Below are 26,743 nucleotides of genomic sequence, written 5' to 3'. Positions count from 1 at the left end.
ACAAAAGGCTTTAAAAAGCGTGACTTTGACTTCATCAGTACATTTAGCAAATCTGCGAGCCAACATGTTACAACGAACTGACAACGACCTCCGCTCTCTCTCAATGTCCAGATTGTCCCTTAGATCTTCCGTGACCCAGTGACCCAAATATTTGAATTTATCCACTTTTATCAAAGAAGTACCACAAAGCATGAAATTTGTGATATAAGTGTATCTGTTTTTATCCGGTCTAAATATCATAAATTCACTTTTTTTCACATTGTATTTGAGTCCCTGGGCCTCAGCGTAGGATTCACATACATTCAATAGTTTTTTCATAGCCCCGCTAGATGGACTCAATAGGACCATATCATCTGCGTAACTAATATTGTTTACACAGACTCCGTCTATATGACAACCGATACCTGTCCCACTGAGCTCACCTATTAGTTTGTTAATATAGAGGTTAAACAGTGTGGGGGAACTGTTAGAATTAATATCAAAAAAATGCATTTAATGTACTACTAGCGCCCTCTATGTTGTATCGTTGTAACTGCCTACCTAATGTCATTGTCAAGAAATAAATTTAGTCTTTGATCAACCACAGTACACGTTTTATTAGGTTAATGGGCCCAAGCTCAATATTTTGCTAAAATTTTATATTTCTCGTGCGAAAGTAACTATGTCGACGTCGGGGTACTTAGTGAATGTGCCGAAACTCAAGGGACGCGAAAATTACGACGATTGGGCGTTTGCAACAAGTAATTTCTTGTTACTTTATTAATTCATCATAAAATTTCACAGTATTCTTTTTACAATTTATAATTAGTATCCTTAATTAAAATTAAATTTTTATTCTCTACAATTAATCTAAATAGGTATTCATTCTAAATGTAATATATAATTGTCAGTCAAAAATTCCACCCCGAATCGTACCCGGCTCAAAGGTACCCATCACACTAGCTGCGTTTCCTCTTTGGATGGCTAAGGATATCCTTTGAACCAGGTACCATCCGGAGCGGTGGTCATACCCTCTGTCACGTAAACGGCGTCCCATTTCTTTAACAAAGCTTTTCGCTTCTGGGCACCACGGGCCAGCTGTCTCGACGGCGATTGGTATAAACTCATATTGATTTAATAAAACCGAGTATTTATTTAACTTGTGAGCAGCTGCCGCTCGTGCAGCCGATCCAGCCGATCGTGTGCTACTGTTCAAGTAGGACGCCGCATACGTGCTCACACAGGTTGCATCCCACAACAAACTACGTCCTCTTCGCCAGGGCACCAGAGTAAGCCCATCCGGCCGCTTCCCGTCCGATCTAGACAAACCAGGTGGTTCCAATTGACAGGGAATGTTTGCCGACACCAATGCACTGCGTATTATATGATTAATGGTATTATGCCGTGATAAACGGCCGGCACACCTTAAACAACTGAGGGCATGATGCGCACTGGAATTTACCATCTTTCCGCAAATACATGGGTGTGGCTCACATACTGGACAGCCCAACCTCAAAGCCACAGCTATTCTAAGTGAGTCATTGTCCAGTAAAGTTCCCATCTGAGGCGACGGAACAGCGTGCAGCCATGCACCCGATTCCGGCTCAGCAGAAGCCTTCAAACGCGCCAAATCCGAATCATTCGCTAAGCTTTCTAGGTCCTTCATCAGAATCTGAATTCTTTTCTCATCCCAAAGCTTTTGTACGTGGGGCTGACATGGAATATCTGTATTCGGACACCTGCTGGACCATAATGTCATGGCTTCATTCACATGAGGCAAAATTAATCCATCACCATCAATAGAGAGTATTTTAGCTACTAGATTAACTGCCCCATGCGAGGACGCCAAGAAAGCCGGAAGGGCAACCTCCGAAAAACAACGAACTCCAAGTCCGCCATTACGTACAGGCAACGAAGCCTGGACCCACTGAATGTCATCAAGACTTACATTCAAAATATTTTCTAACGTTGAACGCACCGCATCATCAATCTGCTGAACAAAATGTGGAAACAACCATGCCGGGCTTGTCCTTGCTATATATGTTAACCGCGGCATTGCAAAACAATTGCGGAGTAGGACCAAGGCAACATGAGAGGATAGCATGTTTAGTCTGTCCCGGACAGTCATCAATAATGAGACCTTATTCTGAAGAGAAGCAGGCACCGCCTCCTTTAACAAAGGAGCACCCAAAATATTAAAATTCTCATTACTAACGACTTCTATCCCAGATAATACGTCATTAAAGCGTGAAATGGAAGCGCGTGCGTTCTCCCCACACAAAAACAATTCGCACTTACTCGGGTTGATTTTAAGGCCCAGAGGTCTAAAAGCTTCAATCAGACGCTGAAAATCAGCTGCTACTACATCAGGTGGACCACCCAAGGTTCCATCATCCAGGTACCAGATATTCAAGGGTGATTTCAGGCTGGCAACTGTCCTCTGAATTGCCAAGCTGAACATTAAAGGACCTAGAGGGTCCCCCTGTTGAGCGCCAACCTGAGACTTTATGGGAACACCATCAAAAGCTAAATTACTTGAAAATGCGTAGCACTGGTATGTAAAGGCGAAAAGTTCAGGAGTATGTTCTTGCACCTCACTTAGCATAACATCCCTTTCCAAAGTGTTGAAAGCGTTCTCTACATCGATCTTTAAAACAACATTATCAGTATTCTGATTGGACATTACGAAATATCGTGCTGCGTGTATAGCGGCCTCACAGCCTCTTGATGCTCCAAATCCAAGCTGGTGTGGTTGTAAATATTTTGCAACATTTTCTCTAACAGCGGTACATCCCAGTTTCGACACCAATGGTCTGAAGACGTTGCCCACAGCAATAGGCCTTATTCCTCCATCTTTTTTCTGAAGAGCGCAAAGAGATGCTCCATACAGATATGGACACACTTGAGGATTCAGAAGTCCTTTCAAAAGAAAATTACAAAGGTTGGTAACTGCTTCCAATAGGCGAACCCCATTATCCCCTGCTGAGGCAGACATAAGTTCCTTCAAATGATCCGAACGAAGACCATCCAAACCAGAAGCGGAACCAGTCTGAAAAGAAGACAGTGCCTCAGAAACTTGTGAAGAATCAACCGTGAGACATCTGTTAGAACGGTTCGGCTCCGAAGGCAGTCTCAATGGACGAGACGGTGTAGGATGTTTCCGTATTAAGGAATTACGTGTATGCATATCACAAGGTGCAACAGAACAATCCGACAACAAAAGACGAACCGCATCTCTAAGATTACCGTCAAATACCTTTGCCTCTATAGATCTGTTAATAGAATATAATTTTTCACGATCGTCAATGTTGAGCACTTCATCATTAACACCATTAATATTTTCCTTCACTTTCGAGGTAAGAGAGGATCGTCCCTCACGTTTTGGTACTCTTAAGGCAGTAAAAGAGAAAGATAAAAGATTTGACCACGCGAGGATGCTATTGTCTCTCAAACAAATCTCTATTACGGAAGCCAGTTTGCCTGCGGCCAAGCATCTTGCTCCTTTAGGGATATGCTTCAATACTGGCACATTTTTTTTTAATAAAAAAAGATTATTGAGTACACTGAGATCATCAGTTGCATGTGTTTGTACTGAAGAAACAGAGTCCGGGCAAACCTGACTTGGACCGCGCCTATGCATTCGACCAATATGGACAGCTAATCCTCTAGGGAAGTATCCGGGCAAAGAGGACATGAGCCATGATTTGACATTATTACCAGTCCATAAATTATAATAACTAAAAGATTAAAAAATAATATTTAAATATACAGATCAAATTAAAACATCAATTTATCGTCAACATTAATAAATAAAATTCATTCATTCATTCATTCATTAATAAATAAAATAAAAAAATATAAAACAAACAAACCAAATTAAACAATTAGCAAAGAATTAAATATTATTAAATTCTATGATGTCTCTTATAAAAATAAATTTAAATCAAATAAAAATAAAATCAATAAAATTCAAATAAAACAAAACATGCAATAAAATTATCTGCTACAGCGGTGGTCGATGTAACTTTCCAGCGCAAATTGCAAACCATCGTCAATTTTCTATATTCAATCAGACTCCTTCTCCAGAAGCGTCATATTAATATATATATATAAATCAGCAGCAATTGTGTTGTTAAACTTCTTCTTCACAACCGCCGAATAAAATCAAATTCTACCATATCCATAGTTATATTAATGATGGCAACATTATTCAAATGTCAAGCTCTAAATAAGAGTGTCAATTGATGTTGATAAGACAGAAATAAATCCTCCTTGAGGGTAGATATTTAAAAATATGTTGACTTTCCAATATATCACTCCACTGCATTCCAAGTCCAACTTAACTAAATGTCTACTTCTTGAAGGAAAAGAACCAGTTGTTACTTGAAGGTATTGACATTGAAAATGTACCCCCAACTATGAGTGAATCTGAAAATAAAAAAGCGAAAGCGAAACTCGTCATGACTATTGACTGTTCATTATATGTGCATATAAAAAGTGAAACTACAGTGGACGGTGTGTGGAAGAAATTAAAACAATTATTTGATGACACGGGGTATCAACGAAAAATAAGTTTGCTTCGTACATTGATTTCAATACGCCTCGATAACAGCGAATCCATGACATCCTATGTATCTCAAGTGGTTGAGACAGCACATAAATTGAAAGGGACAGGTTTCGAAATCACAGACTAGTGGATTGGGTCATTACTTTTGGCGGGACTTCCAGATAAGTATTCACCGATGATAATGGCAATAGAGCACTCTGGAATAGCCATTAGCGCTGACGTCATAAAGACAAAGTTACTTGACATGTGTTCGGAGGTTGGCACTACTGGAATCGATTCTGCTTTTTGGTCAAAACAGCGAAATAAAAATGGCAATACTAACAAGCAAATGTCACAGTCAACCAGCAGTAAACAAATTAAGTGTTATAATTGCAAGAAGATCGGCCACTACAAAATAAGTGTCCTGAATTAAAAGCAAATAAACAATTGAATGCTTTTAGCGCGGCGTTTTTCAACGGTTATTATAACACAGAAGACTGGTACATCGACTCAGGCGCAAGCGCACATATGACGTCAAACCAAAAATGTTTACTCCGAACTCGACCAGTACACGAAACTAAAGAAATCGTAGTGGCAAATCAAATGACGGTGCCTGTAGTTAGTGTTGGTGAAACACAGATAACGACATGCGTGAACAGTTCTCAGTATGAAGTGATTGTGAAGGACGTATTGTATATACCGAATCTCACGGCAAACCTTTTATCCGTAAGCCAACTTATAGCTAAAGGAAATAAAGTTGTATTCAAAAAGGATACCTGTTTAATATACAACCAAGTGAATGAGCTTATTGGTATAGCAAGTTTGATAAATGGAGTGTACAAGTTAAACACAAAAAAATTCGAGAGCTCGTTATCGGCAATGTCAACATGGCATAGAAGGTTAGGACATATAAATAGTAAGTCCTTAAAAAAAATGAAAGAAGGAGCAGTAGAAGGAGTTTCTTTTCACGAGAAAGCTGACATACAGATACAGAACTGTGAGGGAAAACAATCACGTTTACCTTTCCCATCAGCAAACCATAGAAGTGAAAAACTACTGGATGTAGTACACTCAGATTTATGCGGGCCGATGGAGACCAAGTCAATTGGTCAGGCAAAGTACTTTGTTCTGTTTGTGGATGATGCCAGCAGAATGACTTTTGTCTACTTCTTGAAGGAAAAGAACCAGGTGTTCCAGCATTTCAAAGAATTTCGAAGTTTAGTTGAGAATCAAACTGGAAACAAAATAAAAATACTGAGAACCGACAATGGAGGTGAATTTTGTTCACGTGAGATGGAAAATTACTTAAAACAAGTAGGTATTGTCCATCAGAAGACCAATCCTCACACTCCAGAGCAGATGGACTCTCAGAGAGGTTCAACAGAACTGTAGTTGAACGGGCAAGGTGTTTATTGTTTGAAGCGGGTCTCGACAAAAATTTTTGGGCTGAAGCAGTTAACACTGCAGTTTACCTAAAGAACAGAAGACCAGCCGCCAGTTTAGGCATGATGACACCATTTGAGAGGTGGACAGGTGAGAAACCAGACCTCAGCCATGTTAGAATTTTTTGCAGTAAAGTAATGGTGCATGTTCCCAAAGTACAACGACAAAAATGGGATAAGAAGGCTGACAGATTAATTTTAGTTGGGTATCCAGATAATGTGAAAGGATACAGATTATATAACCCAAGAACTAAAAAAATTACTACGAGCAGAGATGTCATCATTATGGAGAAATTGAAGTTGGACGAAGCTCAGATTGTAGTAAACGATTGTGAAAATAAGTCAAAGATAGATGAAAACTTAGAAGAAGATGAAAGCTTAATAGAAAATTATGGTTCAGATCCAAAGGATTCAACATATATTTGTGAATCATCGTCTTCCCAAGATGACTCATATCAATCTGTTAGTGAAGAAGAATCTTTTGCAAATAATGAAGTTCAAATTGAAGCTAAGCGTAAGAGAAAGCCAGTAGAAAGATATGCGATGACCAATCTCTGTTTTCTGAATAATCTGGAGTCATGTGAACTCAGTTATGAAGCTGCAATAAATGGACCAGACAAGGAACAGTGGAGAAAAGCGATGGAAGATGAACTGAAAGCTTTCGACGATAATCAAGCATGGACGATTGTAGATAGGAAAGAAGCTGATAGAGTGGTACAGTGCAAGTGGGTATTCAAGAAAAAGTATGAAAGTGACAATAGTGTGCGATATAGAGCAAGACTGGTGGCAAAAAGGTAAAACCCAAAAAGAGGGTGTGGATTATGCTGACACATACTCACCAGTGCTTCGCTACTCTACACTAAGGTTTCTATTTGCTTTAAGTGTCAAACTTAACTTTGAAATTACTCACTTAGATGCATTCCTAAATGGTTATTTAAATGAAAATGTGTATATGCTAGTTCCCCCTAATTTAGATTGTAAAGAAAATAGTGTTCTTAAATTAAATCGTGCAATTTATGGTCTAAAACAATCAGCCAGGGCTTGGAACGAAAGAGTAAATGATACTTTGTTAAAATTACATTTTGTTAAGTCAAAGTTAGAACCATGTCTGTATATAAAAAAAATGTGAAAAGGAGCAGATCATAATAGCAATTTTTGTTGATGATTTTTTCATTTTTTCAAACAGTAGTAATATGGTTAATGAGTTAAAAACAAATTTAATGTCAATATTTAAAATTAAGGATTTGGGCCAATTAAAACAATGTTTGGGTATGAGAGTTAGAATGTATCAGAATGGCAATATTTTCTTAGATCAAGAAAAGTTTGTAGACCATATTTTAAGTAAATTTAATATGACAAACTGTAAAGTTGTTGATACTCCTATTGAGAAAAATTTAAAACTAGAGAAAAGTGTAGATGTTTGTAAACAATATCCATTCCAACAACTAATAGGAAGCCTAATGTACTTAAGTGTTTTGACTCGCCCAGATATTACCTATAGTGTGAATTATTTGAGCCAATTTAATAATTCATATTCCTATACTCATTGGAAGCATGCGAAACGCATCCTAAGATACTTATGTAAAACTAAATCTCATGGCCTAATGTTTATCAAAGATAATTGTAAATTAGAGGGTTTCGTTGATGCAGATTGGGCTTCAAACACACTAGATAGGAGATCCTATACAGGTTTCTATTTTAAACTTTCTGGAACTGTTATTTCATATGAATGTAAAAAACAACGTACTATAGCCTTATCAAGTACAGAGGCAGAATATATGGCGATTGCTGAAGCCTGTAAAGAGGCTATTTATTTGAAAAACTTGTTTTCTGAAATTGTAAACAGTTGTGACTATATAATTATATTGTATAATGACAATCAAGGTGCTTAGAAGCTGTCTGAAAATCCTTTGTTCCATAAAAGAACGAAGCACATAGATGTGCGTCATCATTTTGTTAGAGAAGCAGTTGCTAACAATCTTGTAAAGATAGTCTACATGCCAACATCTGAAATGCCAGCAGACTTGCTGACCAAGGGTTTAGATAGTGTTAAACATAACTATTTTGTAAAAAAATTAGGTATTCAAAACATTGTTTAATAGGTGAATATCTGTAAATTAAAAGCAGTTTTTTTTTAGTTTGTTAAAAATAATTGATATGTTACAAAGTTCAGATTATTTTGATAAGTAGAGATGTTAGAATTAATATCAAAATAATGTATTTAATGTACTACTAGCGCCCTCTATGTTGTATCTGCCTACCTAATGTCATTGTCAAGAAATAAATTTAGTCTTTGATCAACCACAGTACACGTTTTATTAGAAACTTAGCCCTCCCTGCCTCACCCCACACTCTAGGCTATATTCATCTGAAAATGCGCCTGCCCATTTTACATTGTTTTGTTGATTTTCGTACCAGTGTTTAAAAAGCAAAACCACTTCTTCAGGCAGGTCAGTCTCGGTTCTCAGTTTTTTCCAAAGAACATCATAAGACACAAGATCGAATGCCTTGGATAAATCCAGGTAGCTGACATACACCGGTGTCTTTCTTGCGGTATAGTACTGAACAATCTGCTTTAGGCAAAGGATAGCATTCTCTGTAGACAGACCTGGTCGAAAACCGAACTGCGCTTCATTAAGTGAAACGTTTTTATCTAGGTGCTTACTAAGCAGGCTGTCCAGCACCTTCGCTACCACCGTGGCAAGCGAAATCGGCCTATAATTGGATGCATCCGAGGCATCACCAGTCTTGTTTTTTATCACAGGCACAACTATAGTCTGCATTAATTTTCTAGGCAGATGAGAATGACCAATACACAGATTAAAGAACAAAGATAAAACTCTCGGAAGGTGAACACCAGCACGCAGCAGGTGCTCGATGCTGAGGCTGTCATGCCCCGGTGACTTACCCCTAACCATGGAATTTATCACTCCTGTTACGTCCTTAGCTGTGAAAAATACACTTCGCTTTGGAGCGACCACCTCAGAATCGGACACCAGCCGCACTGCTGATCCCAGAGGCGATTCCACCTTAAAGTGTTGTTGAAACATGTTAGCAATCTCACGAGGCCCGTGAAAACCACCCACACTCGCGGGAAGGCTCGACTTATGTTTCATTTTGTTGGTGGCCTTCCAACGGCCTCTGTGGCGCAGCGGTAGTACGCTTGCCTGTGACACCGGGGGTCCCGGGTTCGAATCCCGGCCAGGGCATGATGAGAAAAGAACTTTTTCTGATTGGCCTGGGTCTTGGATGTTTATCTATATAAGTATTTATTATAAAATATAGTATCGTTGAGTTAGTATCTCGTAACACAAGTGTCAAACTTACTTCGAGGCTAACTCAATCTGTGTAATTTGTCCCGTATATATATAAAATTGACCAAACTTTTTGTTTTTGTGGTGCTCAGCAATGATATTCATTTTTATTTGCTGCTGATTGTTTTGGCACCATTTTAGTTTGGACTTAAACGTATTTCTATTTTTACGCATATCATTGTAAATATGGCCAGAAGTAGGTTTACCGTGAAATGACCACATAAGGAAACTCAGCCGAGCCTTCTCGTGAGCATTGCGAACATGTTTATTCCACCCAGGAATATATCTACCTCTCCTTCTTCGCACATTGTAACTACATTTAGCGGCCTCCGATAGTATACATACAATATCATCATACATTTTATCCACAAGAGCTCTGTGATATGGATCACTACAAACGGAATCACAACATGCCGAGAACTCGTGTGGAAAATTTATCATTTTTAATTTCGAGTGACATTCAGTGTTATATTTTGAGATTTGATCACTATCTCTATCTCCCCAAACAATTTTATTTAAACAATTATTGGAAGCTACTAGTTAAGGACTCAAAAAATTAAGAAAATCACACACTACTAATACAGGATAATGATCTGACCAAAACCAAAACTTAATAAAAACATTCACCTACTCAATAATTTTATGCATTCGTTGACATGTCGTCACAGTGACAAATTTGTGTTTTTTGACACAAACAATTTCATAGGTGATTGTTTTAAGACCAATGATAGAATATTTCTATTCAGATACCATAAGAACAAAATTGCTACATTGGTAGCTAGTAATATTAATGTTTGGACGAGTTTACATTGTAAGCGAAATATTAATTATAAGTTGACTACAGAATTGCCAACTCTGTGTGATGGTAACTATGTTGAATTGACAGTTAATTTAAACTGCACACTCAGACAACGGGAAACCCTCGAGGGTTAAGAATTATCCATCAAAATATACAAGGTCTTCCCGGCAAAGAATTAGAACTACAACTAGTTTTAGAAGAATTAAATGTGGACATTTTATGTTTGACTGAGCATTGGCTCATGGAGGGGGAGATGATGTTCAGCCTAAACAATTATAATATTGTGAGCTGCTTAAACAGAAAGTCTGCAATTAGAGGTGGGTCTATGATATTTATCAAATGCGGTCTTCGCTGTAAAGAGCGAACAGACATAACCAGACTTTCGGTTGAGCGGTGTGCCGAAGTGACCTGTGCCGAGCTAGATCATCATATAATTGTTTGTGTGTACAGTCTCCCAAACAGTGAATTTAAACAATTTTTAAAAATAATGGATCAAGTGTTACATGTTACCTCAAAATGTAATAAAAAATTAATTATTTGTGGTGATTTTAACATTGACATTTTAGTTAAATCTATACTAATATTATAAAGCTGAAGAGTTTGTTTTGTTTGTTTGTTTGTTTGTTTAAACGCGCTAATCTCAGAAACTACTGAACCGATTTGAATAATTCTTTCACTGTTAGATAGTCTATTTATCGAGGAAGGCTATAGGCTACATTTTATTCCGGATTTCCTACGGAAAACGTCAACAATGCAGGTGAAAGTTGAATGAGTCGGCCATCTGCGAGCTTTCCACGCGAACGCTGCGCAAACCAACAAAGATATAGCAAAACAATGTACTAAAGATGTGAAGTACTCATTTTTTGCCACAAAAAAGTCCGCGAGAGCATATATCTATCTCTTAAGGTTTACTTACAATAACCACTTTTATGTTCATTTTTTAAGATTATTTTTTCATTATAAACATAAGTTATTTTGAAACCAATTTTCTTTAATTCGGTATTAATCCTTATCCAAATAAATATGTTTATTACTTTCGGCTTTTCATGTAGACTAAAATTGCCATTTACAGTATATAAATCAGACGAATAGGTTTTGAGATATAGTCGTTATAAGCAATTTGCAGCGAAACATTTAATACGGCGAACCAGCGTTCTTTCTAATACGCGTTAATTTCAATGAACATCTTAGAAGATATTACTATTTTAAAGTAAAGTATCAGCCTGTAAGATCCTACTACTGGGCAAAGGGCTCTCATCTCACTATACGGTCTCCGTTCCGTCGCGGGTAATGATGTGGGCCAAGTCGTCGCCAAGTCGCATAACAATTAGCAGCTATAATTGATAAAGCCGAAGAGGATGTTTGCAAAAATAAATATGATGCCCAAAATAACTATTCCACGCGGACGAAGTCGCGGGCACAGCTAGTCTAGTATACAATTTATTAATTTGTTTAAATCTTATAATTTAGAGTATGTTTTTTTCGAACCAACCCGAATAACATCTACATCTGCCAAGTGTCTGGATATTTTTTTTTGCAATAATCTTTATATACGGAAATAAATTATTCACAAATTGCCCTCGGATCACACCGGTCAATATGTTACCTTTGAGAAAGAGTCCTTAAACAATTTAAATAATGATAAAATTATGTGTAGACCTCTTTCTTCCAAAAACATAAGAAAATTTAAAATAAACATTGCAAATCAATTAAATACTTTAACATATTCTGGAAATAATCCTAATGAACATTATAACAATTTATTTAATATGATTTCTGCTGAATACTCAAAAAGGTTCAAGCAGAAACAAGTCAATATTCGTAATAGATTACAGTTCAGTGAATGGGCTACATTAGGTATTCACAAGAGTAGGAATAAGTTATATGACTTATATGCCCAGAAACAATACAATTTTGACCCCAGTTTTGTAGAATATGTCAAAAATTATTCAAAATTATTTAAAAAAGTTTGCAGGCAAGCCAAGTCTTTTCACATAAGTAGTAAAATAAACAACGCACCAAATAAAATTAAAGAAACATGGAACATTATTAATAAAGAATCTGGCAAAATCAAAGATAGAGACAGTATTAAACAAATATCATCCGGTAACAAAAGTATTTCTAAAACTCAGGACATAGTAAATGCTTTTTATAATTTCTTTGCAAAAATCCCTGTGGAGCTAATTTCTGACGTTGACTCTTGTCCATTGCGCGCTGAAACCCTACTTAATAATAACACAACTCCCATCAAATCTGTCTTTAAATTTAAATATGTTAACTCTGATAATATATTAAAGGCGTTCAAACAACTTAATTTGAAAAAGTCTGAAGACCATTGGGGTATGTCTGTTAGTATCATAAGTCAAATCATAGATATTATTGCATCTGATCTAGCTTTTATATTTAATGAATGTATTGATGAGGGTATTTTTCCAAATTTAATGAAATGTAGCAAATTAATACCTCTATTCAAAAAAGGGGAAAAAACAGTCCTTGGCAATTATAGACCTATTTCTATATTGCCAGTTTTGAGCAAGGTGTTTGAGAAGATGATGCTTAATCAAATGCAACAATATTTTAAAATCAATGACATTTTCCATTCCCAACAATATGGGTTCACTGCCGGGAAGTCCACCACTGATGCGGGAGTAGCACTTGTTACTCAAATCTATGACGCGTGGGAGAGTTCACAGGATTCAGTTGGAGTCTTTTGCGATCTCTCTTAAGCATTTGATTGCGTAGATCATCAGACACTTTTGCGTAAACTTCGTCAATATGGGTTTGACCACAAATCAACTAAACTAATGGCATCCTATTTGACTGATAGGCTTCAAACTGTAGATATTAATGGAGTAAAGTCAAGCGGATCAAGCGTCTCAATGGGTGTTCCTCAGGGCTCAATTTTAGGACCATTCCTCTTCTTGGTATATGTCAATGACCTGCCTTTTATGGTGGAAAAACAGGCGGGTATAGTGCTGTTTGCCGATGACACTTCTTTAATATTTAAATTAGATCGCCATAGCGAAAATGTAAGTTCGGTTAATAATATACTGTCGGCCATATCTATCTGGTTCTCAACCAACAATCTTCTTTTAAATGCTAATAAGACCCAATGCATTAAATTTACCCTTCCAAACGTAAGGCAGGCCAATACTGACATAATACTGGAAGGCCAGAAATTAGAATTTGTTGAAAATACAAAGTTTTTAGGAATCATAATTGATGCAAAGCTACAGTGGGGTGCTCATATTTCTAAACTATCCAATAGACTTAGCTCTGCCGCTTATGCTGTTAGGAGGATCCGACAATTGACAGATGTAGCTACAGCTAGGCTTGTTTATTTCAGCTATTTTCATAGCTTGTTATCTTATGGTTTACTTTTATGGGGTAGCGCGGCTGATATACAAACTATTTTTATAATTCAGAAAAGGGCCGTTCGCGCAATTTACGGCTTAGGACCAAGAGACTCGTTAAAACAACTCTTTAAGAAAATAAACATACCTACAGTAGCGTCCCAGTACATTTTTGATCTTATAATGTATGTTAGGAAAAATACCTCTTTTTTTCAAAAAGTTAGTGCCACAACTGATAGAAATTTACGTAATAAACATAAATTAGTCATGCCGTTTCATAGGCTTAGCAAAGTCAGTAAATCATTTATGGGGAACTGTATACGATTTTATAATAGGTTGCCGGAGTCTGTTCTTGATATGCCCAACCGAAAATTAAAAGAGTATGTAAAGAAAGTACTTTGTGAGAAGGCTTATTATAGGACTGATGATTACCTTAATGATAAAAACATCTGGCTCGAGCTTGGCACAGGAACCTCGTAATTAATTGTAGTTTAATTTGAACTTAAATCAAAATTTCAGTACACTCTGTACATAAATCTTTTTAAAATTGGCAATCCATAAAATATATATATATATTTTTTTTCTTTTTTCAATATTAAATCTCATAAATATATAAATCTGAACAATGTATTCTCCCGTCCACATTCTATTCTAAGTTTAAATTGTGAAGTTGACGTTGTTGAAGAAAATGCTGCAGTGCAGTTTGTTACCGCTTCTTCTGCACTGACGCCTTGGAAGCGGCAGTAAACTTAGTTTTTAAGTAATTTATTTGACGTCAACCAAGTTGTTAAACCATACGACAATTATTAAGCGATATAATAGTATCCTATAATAATGAATAAAAATTTTGAATTTTGAATTTTTTTTTGAATTTTGAATATCATATAATACAGATACCGAGAGTACAGTGGGCCGCGCTGCACTTTTGACAACACAATGATCGAGCCATCGCAAACTCCCATGCACATCACTCACAAACGTATGACTATTCGTTGGTAATAGTTCTCTGTCCACACACGACCACAATTGTTCTGAACAAAAGGATAAAAGTTCCGTATCAAAGGACTCACCAGGGTGTGCATTGTAGTCGCCAAGCATAATCACTGACTCCACATTATGACTTTCAATAATAGCGGACATCTCACTTAAACACTCAGTAAATTCTACTAAATTTTTATCACAATCTGTAGGCATGTACACTGAGAAAATGATGACCGAACTATCATTGAGATTGATCTTAATAGCTGCTAGCCTAACACTGTTGCACTTCACCACTGTTACTATGGGAAACGCGGCCCTCCTCCAGAGTATGGCCACACCTCCGTAAGCCCTGCCTCGTAGAACACCAGCCGACGTGTTAACAGCGGAGGTGCCCGTGAAACCGAAGTCACTATCAATTGATCCCAGAAATGCCAGGTCGTGTGGAAGTAACCACGTTTCCTGCAACGCCACCAAGTCTGACGAGCGGCACAGGCTACGCACACACTCCACAGATCTAACAACGTTTTTACAGTTGTACCTTATTAATTTGACGTTACTATTCAGACAGAAGTCATCCGACATAAATAAATCCAATTTATGTTTGGGTACAAATATTTTAAATGATTCATAACCCTTTGCTATTTTCATATTCATTAATTCTACACTAACATCGATATCACATTTTTTCTTTATGTATGAAGTGATATCACACACGGACACTCCCTTCGCCACATTATAAATATACAAAGGAATTTTAATTTCAGCTGCCTTAAAATTATTCCCAGGCTCTAAGCTGGCTTTCCCTCTATTACCGATAAAACGATTACGTAGTCTTTTCCTATGAACCTGTATCTTCCACTCTTCATTCGGATAATTATTTTTCCAATCCCTCTTATCGCCAACAATTTGTGCGAACGTCTTAGTCTGATTCACACTCGAGGCGGCTGTGGGTATCGCGCTCTTAACATTAGTCATAAGCGGCGGCGGCGCAGGTAGTAACGGGGCGGTCATCTGTTCGGGATGCGTCATCGTAGCAGTTCTGTCTATTGTCTCGGACTCTCGTCGCATTATTTTACTGTGCGGTGACAAACGTCTACCCTCCAATGTATTATTATTCGTAGCCTCCAATAAATATGAATCTTGACCGATATCTCGATACGTAGGTCCTTTAAATGATAGATCGGGTTGATTATTGTCACTAATATTTATAGGCGGCAATCCCATGGGGCCACTGTGACACTCGAAACTGTCTTGCAGATGAGCCCCGCGTCTTTCATTTAAATAACACCCATAGTTATTTGTAACCGACGTATTTTTCAATATTTCTACTTCAGAGTGTATTTCTTGTAGCTGGTCTATAGTCACATAGTCTTTTTTGATATGACTAATATCCTGTTGCATTTTGACAATGTCTTTTAATATTCTCGTGACATCAACATGATCGAATAGCACAGGGGGCAGTTTCTCCAGATCTCAGGCCACAAAAATAGGGATTTCTTCCGAATTAGTGTCTCTTAAAAGACAGATGATGTCATCTAAGTCTTTTCTTGCCTTGGCTTCTTTCTTTTGAGCATCCTTTTTACGGATTATCTTACGTTTGGAAACCGGTACGGATTCAAATACAGTGTAAACTCTCTATAACGAAACTCAAAGGACTGAGCATTTTTCATCGTTATAGAGAGTTATCGTTATATGGAGTGAACAAATAAAACAACCAAATTTACAATAATATTTAATAAGTCTTAGATAAAATATGCAAAATTATGTACATTATATTGCTATTTACACATGTAGTCCGTTAACTTTGTCTGACGTTTTTTACTATGCCAGTACTTGTTTTGTATTATCTTATGTATCCTATTCATATCTAGATATGTGGTGCAATCATCTTGATTAAACAAAAAAAATGTTTCTATCAACTTAGCAGCATCTAGTGCTTGTTGAATTGTTAGTGGTGATTCGGCTTCGTCCACTTGATCATCTTCTTCATCATCATTATTGGGGTTTTCCTTACTTTTTAAAACTAAATCAACAATTTGTTCATCTGTAAGTGAATCGGTTGTGGCTACATCCTCATCTATATTTTCGTATGATTGTAGATCTTTGTTAAAATTGTCTGGTATGTTGAACTGGCTTATCCATTCACTCAGCGGTAGATTGTCTTCACTATCAAATTGATCCATTTCTACTGTCTGGCTACTACATAACCCAGCATGACGAAAAGAATGTTGGATAGTGGCTGCAGTTACCTCTTTCCAGGCTTTTGATATAAAGTTCACTGCTTGTAGCATATTAATCGAGACCTTGCCGTCAGTTTCGATCAGATCCATCAACATTTTCCGTCTGTAGTGACCCTTTAGACTTTTAATCACACTTTGATCCATTGGTTGCAAAATACTGGTTGTATTAGCAGGGAAAAATGCTAACTCTATGTTTCGAAGATTAGATATCATTGGGTGAGCCGGGCAATTGTCTACTAAAAGCAAGATTTTCCGTGTTTTTAATTCAGCATCCCATTTTCTCACTTCCTCCTCAAAAAACTGCGATGTCATCCAAGCTGACTTGTTTGCTTTATACGTGACTGGCAACTGTTTTATGTTCTTGAAACATCGAGGGTTTTTTGATTTGCCTATAACTAAGAGCTTTCTTTTTTCTGTTCCATTCATATTGGCAGCTACTAGAACAGTAATACGCTCTTTAGACAGTTTTCCTCCAATACACTTTTCCCCTTTGAATTTTAATGTTTTGTCGGGAGTTAACTTGAAAAAAAGGCCAGTTTCATCGGCATTAAAAATGTCCTTTGGTGAGTACTTCTTCCCGAATGTAGGCCACACTGTACTGATCCAATTGTCAGTCACATTCGTATCGACATCCCGCGCCTCTCCGTTCATTTTACCGTACGTAATTTGGTGACGGTGTTTAAATTTTCCGAGCCAACCTTCAGATGCTTTAAAGTCAATTATACCAAGTTGGTCGGCAAACTTTTCAGCCTTGGCTTTTACAATTGGCCCCGAAATGGGTACATTATTCTGGCGCTGCTTGTGAAACCACGACAGCATTGCCTGATCCAATTCTTCGAATTTTGGCTTCCTTAATTTTTTAGACGAGTTTCCTTCCAGCGCCGCCTGCAGAATTGTTTCTTTGTTTTTCCAAATGGTGGCAACAGTAGATTGACTTAGTTTAAAACGTCTTCCAACGTCACTTTTCTTTTCTCCTTTTTCAATCGCACGTATCACACAAACTTTTTCGTCAACACAAATCGCTTTTCTTTTACTGGCCATGTTAACAGTTTCAATGTTGGTTTACGACTGATAATACGATAGGTACCGTGTATGCTTGGTTGAAGACCATCACTTCCAAGAAAACAAAGCGTCATGTTGCACGTGTTCAAGGCAATTAAGAATAACAAAAGCAAGACCGACCGTTTACAACCTCAGATGTTTCGGAGCTTCAAAGTCTTTTGTTACCTGATAAGATAACATAAACAATAATACCGATAATAAATATGTATTTACTGTTAAAATATAAACACATTTCTTCGTAATAGAGAATGGCTGTATCGTTATAAAGAGTGTATCAATGTATGGGTTTTAACGTAAACCAACCAAGTTGTGTACACTTCTACTTTATAGGGAGTTTATCGTTATAAAGAATAACGTTATAAAGAGTTTACACTGTAGTAAGTTTTTAGCCGTTACAATGTCACTTTCCGAAAAAGCACTAACACAGATATTTATTATGCTTTCGTCATCCATAACCGACTTTTTGTGATCCATAGACGAAAGGACTTCGTTTATTACAACGTTGCAGCTAGCACATTTCACCACTTTCGAGGACATTGTTATCCCTCTACGGATACTACACACAACGTGACCGTATAGCTTCGCGCGCGTAGCGAGACTGATATGATAATAATGTTTAAATATTTGTTAATAATTATTTTTACAATAAATACTTTTCTAAGCAATACATTTAAAAATCACGTTCTATTTGTTTAAGTTTATTATTTTACTATGAGAAAGACTTCTTTGGTTTGCCGTTAGGCGCTAGTGTCCATGTAAACAATAATTGTAAAAGGTATAACTAGATGGCGTTAAAATATTTTGAGTTTGTTTTGAAACGCGATTTGGTTTACCTTATAATGTATTATATATGTTTGTGGCTTTCAAGCCTCGTGGCTTCACGATCAGCCCATACGGATTTGGATATTAAACATTGGTCCTTCGAGCCGGATATTTTGGCGCTAGCGGCGCATTGGAACCAGCGCACCTATGGGCAGTGGATCGCTGTTCGGGGCGCACTTCATCGGGTGACAGGTGCAGGTGTACTTGTCAAGTTCTGAAGGCGGCGGGGCGAGGTGGATCTTCCCCGGCGAGGCAGAGGTGACCCAGAGGCGAGACACAGGAAGACTTCGAGGCGAGGCCGAGGTGGTCTTGCTTGAAGTAGTGAAGTGAAATTGCAGTGAGTGAGTGAATTCAATCAATTGGATTCAACTGTGAGTACTTTGAAGTCATAAGTAGTCAAGCAAAAGTAACCCTAAAATTGTAGAAGATTTGAACTTTAACTTTTAGTGCTAGAAATTAGGACTTAGAATAGTTTTCCCAACTCTGTTGAGACGGGGAACCTATGTCCAATTTCACCCAGGATTTAATTGTAAAAAAGACTTGTAAAATTTTCACGATTTGGTGTGAACTTAGAAAAATAATTTCAATTTTATTGGACTTTGAAATATTCGACAAGAAACAAAAGCTAGTGAACATTTATTGAACTTATAATATTTTCAATAAGTTGTATCGTTTCATCTTTGTATTCAAATAGTGTGTTATATTTATCATTCAAAATGGAAACTTTACTATGTAAACAGGATGATCTTAAAGAAAGAATAGAAAAGTCATTTATAAATTATAAGAAATCCCCTAAGGAAAGAATTAAAGAAGCTTATGTTGAAACTAGATTAGAAAATCTTGAAACGCTTTGGCTTGAATTCACAACTAATCATAAAAAGATTGTAGGTGTCAAAGAATACAAGCAAAGCACTTATTGTAAACAAGACATGTATGATAGTACAGAGGATATTTACATTGATTATAAATCTGAATTGAAGTCTGTTATGTCACAATTTAAAGAACCAAAGAAATGTGAATCATCTACTTCTAATTACAATGAGTGCAGTACACAATCACAAGTTCGTTTACCTAAAATAACAATACCTAAATTTTCAGGAGATTATCTTGATTGGCCTAGTTTTAAAGATATGTTTACTTCGCTCATTCATAAAAATCAGTCTATTGATAAAGTACAAAAACTTTATTACTTAAAAGGTTGTTTATCTGGAGAAGCCGAACAAATTGTTAAACATATTTCTGTGTCTGAGTTAAACTATGAACGTTGTTGGAATCTATTAGAGTCTAGATACAATAATAAAAGATATTTGTCACATTGTATTCTTAAACGGTTATTAAGTCAAAAGAATATTGTTACTGAATCGGCTAGTGGTTTAAAAAGTTTGTTAGATACTACGATCGAATGTTTGGAAGCTTTGTCTAATTTACAAATACCAGTTGAGACATGGGATATTATTATTGTTCATTTGATGTCGTTAAAGTTAGATACTGAATCTAAAAGACAATGGGAGTTAGATGTTTCTAACAATAATGGTACAGATGAATTACCTACATTTTATCAATTTAAGGAATTTATTGGGAACAGATATCGAGCGTTAGAATTTATTGAAGGTAAAAAATCTCAAGGTAACTTTTCTAAACCTAAAGTACTTCACGCTGTGACAAATGAAAGTTGTTGTTTTTGTAATGAAAGTCATCGTATAATTTTTTGTAAGAAATTCGGAAAACAAGACGTTGATAGTCGTCGTGAATTTGCTAAAACAAACAAGTTGTGTTTTAAATGTTTGGGTGCAAGTCATTCAGCTAAATTTTGTACTAGCAAAAATAATTGTCGTATATGTAAACGTTCACATCACTCTCTTTTACATTCCAGTGTCGGAAGTACATCTGGGACAGGTATTTCTGAGGCCAATAGCGTTCAGAATACTGATGTTAAACCACTCATCGAAAATAAAGCGGTTGTCAAGGATTCTGGTAACTCAGTGGGAGAGTCCGCAGTCGTGTCATGTTTTTCGGCAGATCGCTCTATCAAAGAAGTATTGTTAGCTACAGCTTTGGTAAGTGTAGATACACAAAAAGGTATGCAAACAATCAGGGCAATTCTTGACCAAGGCTCACAGGCGTCTTTTATAACAGAGGCAACTGTGCAGTTTTTAGGATTGAAGAAAATACCAATTAAAGGTTTTGTTTCAGGAATTGGTGAAAATTCGCAATTATGTGCTAAGTCAATTGTTGACATAAAATTACACTCTGTCTTTGATAAAAATGTCGTTATCACGGTAAAGGCGTATGTTTTAAATTCAATAACGAGCTTTTTGCCATCGAAGACAGTGGCCCTTGAATGGGAGGAATTTAAAGATTTGCAACTAGCTGATCCTCAATTCCATACACCTAATAGAATTAACATTCTATTGGGAGCCGAGGTATACGGCATGGTTTTGCGTGATGGAATAAGAAGGGCTTCTAGCGGCACACCAGTTGCCCAGGCGACATCGTTGGGATGGATCGTCTCAGGTGCTGTAAAAGAAACATCTTCAGCCTCGAATAACATCGTGGTTATGCATGCGCATATTGATGACAATGAGATGTTGAAAAAATTTTGGGAGCTTGAGTCTGACGCAGGGTTGAAGCAGGATCGTATTCTGACAGTAGAAGAACAGAAGTGCGAAACAATCTTCACAGAAACTACTCGACGGGATTCAGAAGGTAGATATATAGTAAAACTTCCATTACGAGATTTTGAAAATATGTTACCTTCAAATTCACGAGAGATTGCTGAGAAAAGGCTGCTGTTGTTGGAAGCAAGACTCAAGAAAAATGAAGATCTGAAAAAAGAATATAAAAAAGTTATTGATGAATATATAGAGCTGGGCCATATGGAGTTGGTTCCTGACTCAGAGAAAAATAAAGTAAATGCTGTTTACTTACCACATCATGCGATAGTAAATTTACAAAGAGATACAACCAAAGTGAGAGTTGTATTCGATGCATCCTGCAAGGGAAAAAATGGTAAATCATTAAATGATGCACTAATGTTAGGACCTACCTTGCAACCGGAACTTCGGCATTTAATAATCAAATGGAGAACTTACCCAATCACACTGTCAGCAGATATTGTAAAAGTGTACAGACAGGTGAAAGTTGATGAAGAACACGTAGATTTACAGAGAATTCTGTGGCGTGATGATGAATGTTCTGAAATAAAAGATTATCGATTATTAAGAGTCACATTTGGTACAGCATCTGCTCCTTACCTGGCAGTTCGAGCACTCCAACAGGTAGCACATGATGAGGGTGGCGTCTATCCAACTGCATCTGAAAGAGTAAAGAATGATTATTATGTTGATGATCTTATGTCAGGTGTAGAAACAGAGGCTGAAGGAATTAAATTGTATGAGGAAATGAACAAGTTACTTGGAAAAGGTGGATTTACGTTACAAAAGTGGACAAGTAATAATGATGAATTTATAGAAAAACTTAAGGAAATAGGAAGGAAAAAAGATGAAAAAGGAACTAATGTAAAGGAAGTTCTAAATTTAAAAATGGATTCTACAATAAAAATACTTGGACTTACCTGGTGTCGCGAAGAAGACTCGTTCAAGTATGTGGTGAAGTTAATGCCGCCGAAGATACCTGCAACTAAAAGAAGTATTATATCTGATATTTCTCGTCTATTCGATCCTTTAGGTTGGGTCGCTCCTAGCATTATTATAGCGAAAATAATAATACAAAAATTGTGGTTGGCTGGAGTAGATTGGGATGAGGAAGTACCAGATAATATAGTTCAAGAATGGTTTAAATATCGAGAAGAATTGTTAAAATTAAATGAAATTAACTTACCTCGATGGTACGGCACACGCAAAACTGATGAAGTTGTAGAATTACATGGCTTTAGTGATGCGTCAAAGTTGGCATACGCTGCTGTGGTGTATATTCGCATCATAGACAAGGATGATAAAATACATGTCGCTTTAATCTCAGCTAAGACTAAGGTGGCTCCAGTTAAGCAAATTTCCATACCGCGCCTGGAACTTTGTGGAGCAGTTCTGGTAACAAGGCTGCTACTTGAAATCGCGGGTGTTCTTAATGTGGAGAAATCTAACCTCCACGCGTGGACGGACTCAACTGTAGTGGTAGCATGGATTAATTATCATCCTAGTCGCTGGCAAACGTTTGTGGCAAATCGTGTGTCTGAGATTGTCACGACATTAGAACCACAACAGTGGTCGCATATAAGCACTAAACATAATCCAGCAGATTGTGCTTCACGAGGAACACAACCTGCTCAATTGGTAAAAACACCAATATGGTTCTCTGGTCCTGATTTTCTTCATGAATCTTCTATTACCTATACTAAACTTAAAACTGCTACAACAGATTTGGAACTGGCAAAAGTTCATTGTAGCACGGTAGAGTATTCAATAATAGAAAGGTTTTCTTCTCTCACTAGACTCATACGAGTAACAGCATATTGTCGACGTTTTTTGAAAATGAAGTCTCCTCGTTAGGCTGTTTCTAATTACTTAACTAGTGAAGAATTGCCTTTAGCTTTTAATTGTTTAATAAAAATTATTCAAAACGAACACTTTGAAAAAGAAATAAATAATATAAAATTAAAAATTGATATAAATAAAAAAAGTAAAATTCATAATTTAAATCCATTTATTGATAATAAAAACCTATTGAGAGTTGGTGGTAGACTAGAGTTTTCATGTTTACTGGAATCTCAAAAACATCCAATTTTACTACCCAAATGTCATTTAACTTCATTAATCATTGCTCACGCTCATCAAACCACAATGCATGGCGGTTATCAACTAATGTTGAGTTTTTTGAGATCCAAATATTGGATTCTTGGCATGAAGCAATTGATTAAAGGACACATAAGAAAATGTGTCAGGTGTATAAGATTTGCAAAGGCCCCTCCAACACCATTAATGGGACAGTTACCAACGGTTAGAGTGACTCCAAGCAGACCGTTTGCGAACAGTGGAGTAGACTTTGCCGGACCGATCAACATGCGATCAGCACGAGGACGTGGACATCACTCCTACAAGGGCTATATCTGTTTATTTGTTTGTATGTCCACCAAGGCTGTACATATAGAGGCTGTTAGTGACTTAACAACTAATGGTTTCTTGCAGGCATTTAAAAGGTTTGTTGCTCGTCGTGGTCCTTGTCACAATATGTACAGTGACAATGGAACTAATTTTTTAGGAGCATCCAGAGAACTCGAGCGTATGTTCCAGTCTGAAAAAAGGGATATTTCTCGAGAGGTAGCAGAGTTTTTGGCAACTAATGGAACCAGTTGGCACTTTATACCTCCTCGAGCTCCTAACTTTGGAGGCTTATGGGAGGCCGGAATAAAGTCGGTTAAAGGTCATTTAAATCGTGTAATTGGCGATACGACACTCACTTACGAAGAAATGTCTACGGTTTTGGCTCAAGTTGAAGCTTGTCTAAACTCGAGACCTTTGTCGCGTTTGGATAAGGAAAATGATATAGGCATGATTTTAACTCCGGGACATTTTATTACAGGTGATACGTTGGTTACTGCGCCAGATTATAACTTTCAATCTTCTAATGTTTCTTCATTACGAAGATGGCAGCATACCCAAAAAATGCTACAGGATTTTTGGCGTTGTTGGTCAAAGGAATATCTGGCTCAGTATTATTGTAGATATCGGTGGTCAGTACACACCCCCGAACCTGGTATAGGGGAGGTAGTTTTGGTTAAAGAGGATGGCTTGCCCCCAAGCCGTTGGTTATACGGTGTTATTGTTGAAAAACATCCGGGAAGAGATGGTGTCACCCGGGTAGTTACCTTGAGAATTAAAAATTCTCATATCAAGCGGCCAGTCTCAAAAATCATTGTACTTCCCATTACTTCATAAGAAGTTATTGTTTTGTTTTTGAATACAGTCCATTGCTTTGTTTTTTGTTTGTATAAGTTAATTGATAACGTTTGGTTTACCCACTAATGATAAATCAGGGATCCCCTCATGGTGGGCGGATATAAATTGAAGGACAACCCTGGGTTTGTCCTTGGTGGGCGGTTATGTTTAAGTTTATTATTTTACTATGAGAAAGACTTCTTTGGTTTGCCGTTAGGCGCTAGTGTCCATGTAAACAATAATTGTAAAAGGTATAACTAGATAGCTAGCTAGCCGTGTGGTTCCCGGCACCATTACAAAAGAATAGGACCACTCCATCTCTTTCCCACGGATGTCGTAAGAGCCGACTAAGGGATAGACTTGGGATTCCTCTTTAATGTAAATCCCTGCCAATCTAAGGTCTGCCGCGCCGATGGATGCATGGCTAGGGGCGAGCCTAGTCTCGAGCGTGCCACTTCCGCCATGGGGTTGGGCGACCCCCAGGTAATGGCTAGCCTTACCCTGGCATGCGGGGCTCTGCTGGGGCGGACAAAAATTTTTCCCTAGCGTCTCGTGGGAATCGCATTATGAACCTTAAAAAGCATATAAATGGCGGCGATGGTGTCCGCACCCCATCACGTCTCGTTCCCGGCGGGAGCGGTATGCGGTCTGCTGAAAGCCGCTTTGCGACGATGAATGTAAGAGGAGGAATGAAGGATAAGATTGAGGAAGTATGCCAGATGATGGATGAAAGACGTTTGGATGTGTTGTGCGTGAATGAAACGAAGCGGAAAGGATGCGACGCGACGCAGCACGGCCCTTACACGGCGTATTGGTCTGGAATTTCCAGTACCAGCCGAGGCTGTCAAGGGGTCGGTCTAATTCTTTCTGCACGAATGGCTGAGTGCTCTCCCCTCTCGGATCGCACATGGCTCGGACGTGCATTTTGTATTTTTTAATTAATATTTCTCTCAAAAGTCCAAAATAAAGTGAATAAACCAACCTGCAATACCAGGAGTACATAACAGCGCAGCTGATAACCCGCTAAAGTAAGAAAGAGACCGCATCAAGACCTGCGCGTGCGACGAAGACGAACATACGAAGCGAGACCGCAACGAGACCCGTGCGCGAGACGAAGACCCGCGCGTGCGACGAAGACGGACATACGACGCGAGACCGCAACGAGACCCGAGTGTGCGACGAGGACGGACATACGACGCAAGCGCAGGCTTCACAGGCGAGTCCCTACTTAACCAACTTCGACACGCCCTGCTTTGAAGCTTCTCGCTGTGTGCGCTAAGCCTCGCCGTCTACTAATATCAATCGCCGTCGGCTCATTTAGGCCTAGAAATAATAATGTCGGTTCAACGCTCGCCGCCCACAGCTTTACTTGCGCCGAATGTAAACAAACCCAGCGTAGAACACTACAATTCCGACTCGGCGCTAAACACGGTAAGCAATACAACAACTGAGGATAGTTATTTTAATATAACGAAGCGACACAAACGCACTTTTGACGATTTCGCAGACCATTCTTCCTCAAATATCACCGAAATAAACACCATAATCGAAACCAAGTTCGAAACAATTAGTCAAACTTTGATCACCATTCTTAATCAAAATAAAGAAATCAAAGACTCGATCACGACCATGTCGAACAAACATGACGAGCTTATCTCAAAAATAAACTTACTGGAACAGGAGAATACCGCTTATAAAGCTAAGATTACCACTTTAGAGAACAAAGTCGAAATGCTTGAGCAACGCAACTTAAGCGGGACTCTCGAAATTCGAAATCTACCTAAGCAAGCAAGTGAAAGCAAGGAAGCCCTCATTGATATTGTTAAATGTATTTCCTCCGCCCTTGAATTGAAATCTCCAATCCAGGTACCAGAAATAAAAAATATACATAGATCAAGATCCTCCACACTAGTTATTGACCTTATCAGTTCAATTCGAAAAGATTTGCTTATCTCCAGTTACAAAACCTTCAACAAGGAAAAAAGAAAACAGAAGGAACTTGGCTTAAACACAGGACACCTAAACCTCCCAGGACCCTCCCAACCCATTTACATATCGGAGGGATTAACTAGCAAAGCTAAACACCTCTTTTATTTAGCACGGGAGGGAGTAAAAAACAAAAAGTTATCGGCCGCCTGGACTTCCTTCGGGAAGGTATACATAAAAAAAGAAGAGTCTGGAACTCCTACGGTCGTACAGGGAGAAGAGGAAATTACTATGCTCACTCTGTGACTAGCTAGCTCTGCCACAAACAGCCGTGATTACACCTCACCCGCCCAATTGACTCGCCCTCTGAGCCTTACCTTGTTAT

The 26,743-nt window shown here is 37.8% G+C and overlaps 1 protein-coding gene across 1 annotated transcript; it reads right to left on the bottom strand.

The window, feature by feature from the left end:
- Positions 1-16,036: 16,036 nt before the first annotated feature.
- On the bottom strand, positions 16,037-17,716 carry LOC132904064 (tigger transposable element-derived protein 4-like; the record flags this gene model as incomplete). Its single annotated transcript, XM_060953995.1, has 1 exon — positions 16,037-17,716. A coding segment is annotated over one exon (1,524 nt), but the record flags the coding sequence as incomplete, so codon positions are not given.
- Between the last annotated feature and the right edge of the window lie 9,027 nt (positions 17,717-26,743).

This window comes from Amyelois transitella, chromosome W, assembly GCF_032362555.1.
Source record: "Amyelois transitella isolate CPQ chromosome W, ilAmyTran1.1, whole genome shotgun sequence".
NCBI lineage: Eukaryota > Metazoa > Arthropoda > Insecta > Lepidoptera > Pyralidae > Amyelois > Amyelois transitella.
Note: the sequence above shows the minus strand (reverse complement) of the source record. Positions and strands in the feature narration are given on the sequence as shown.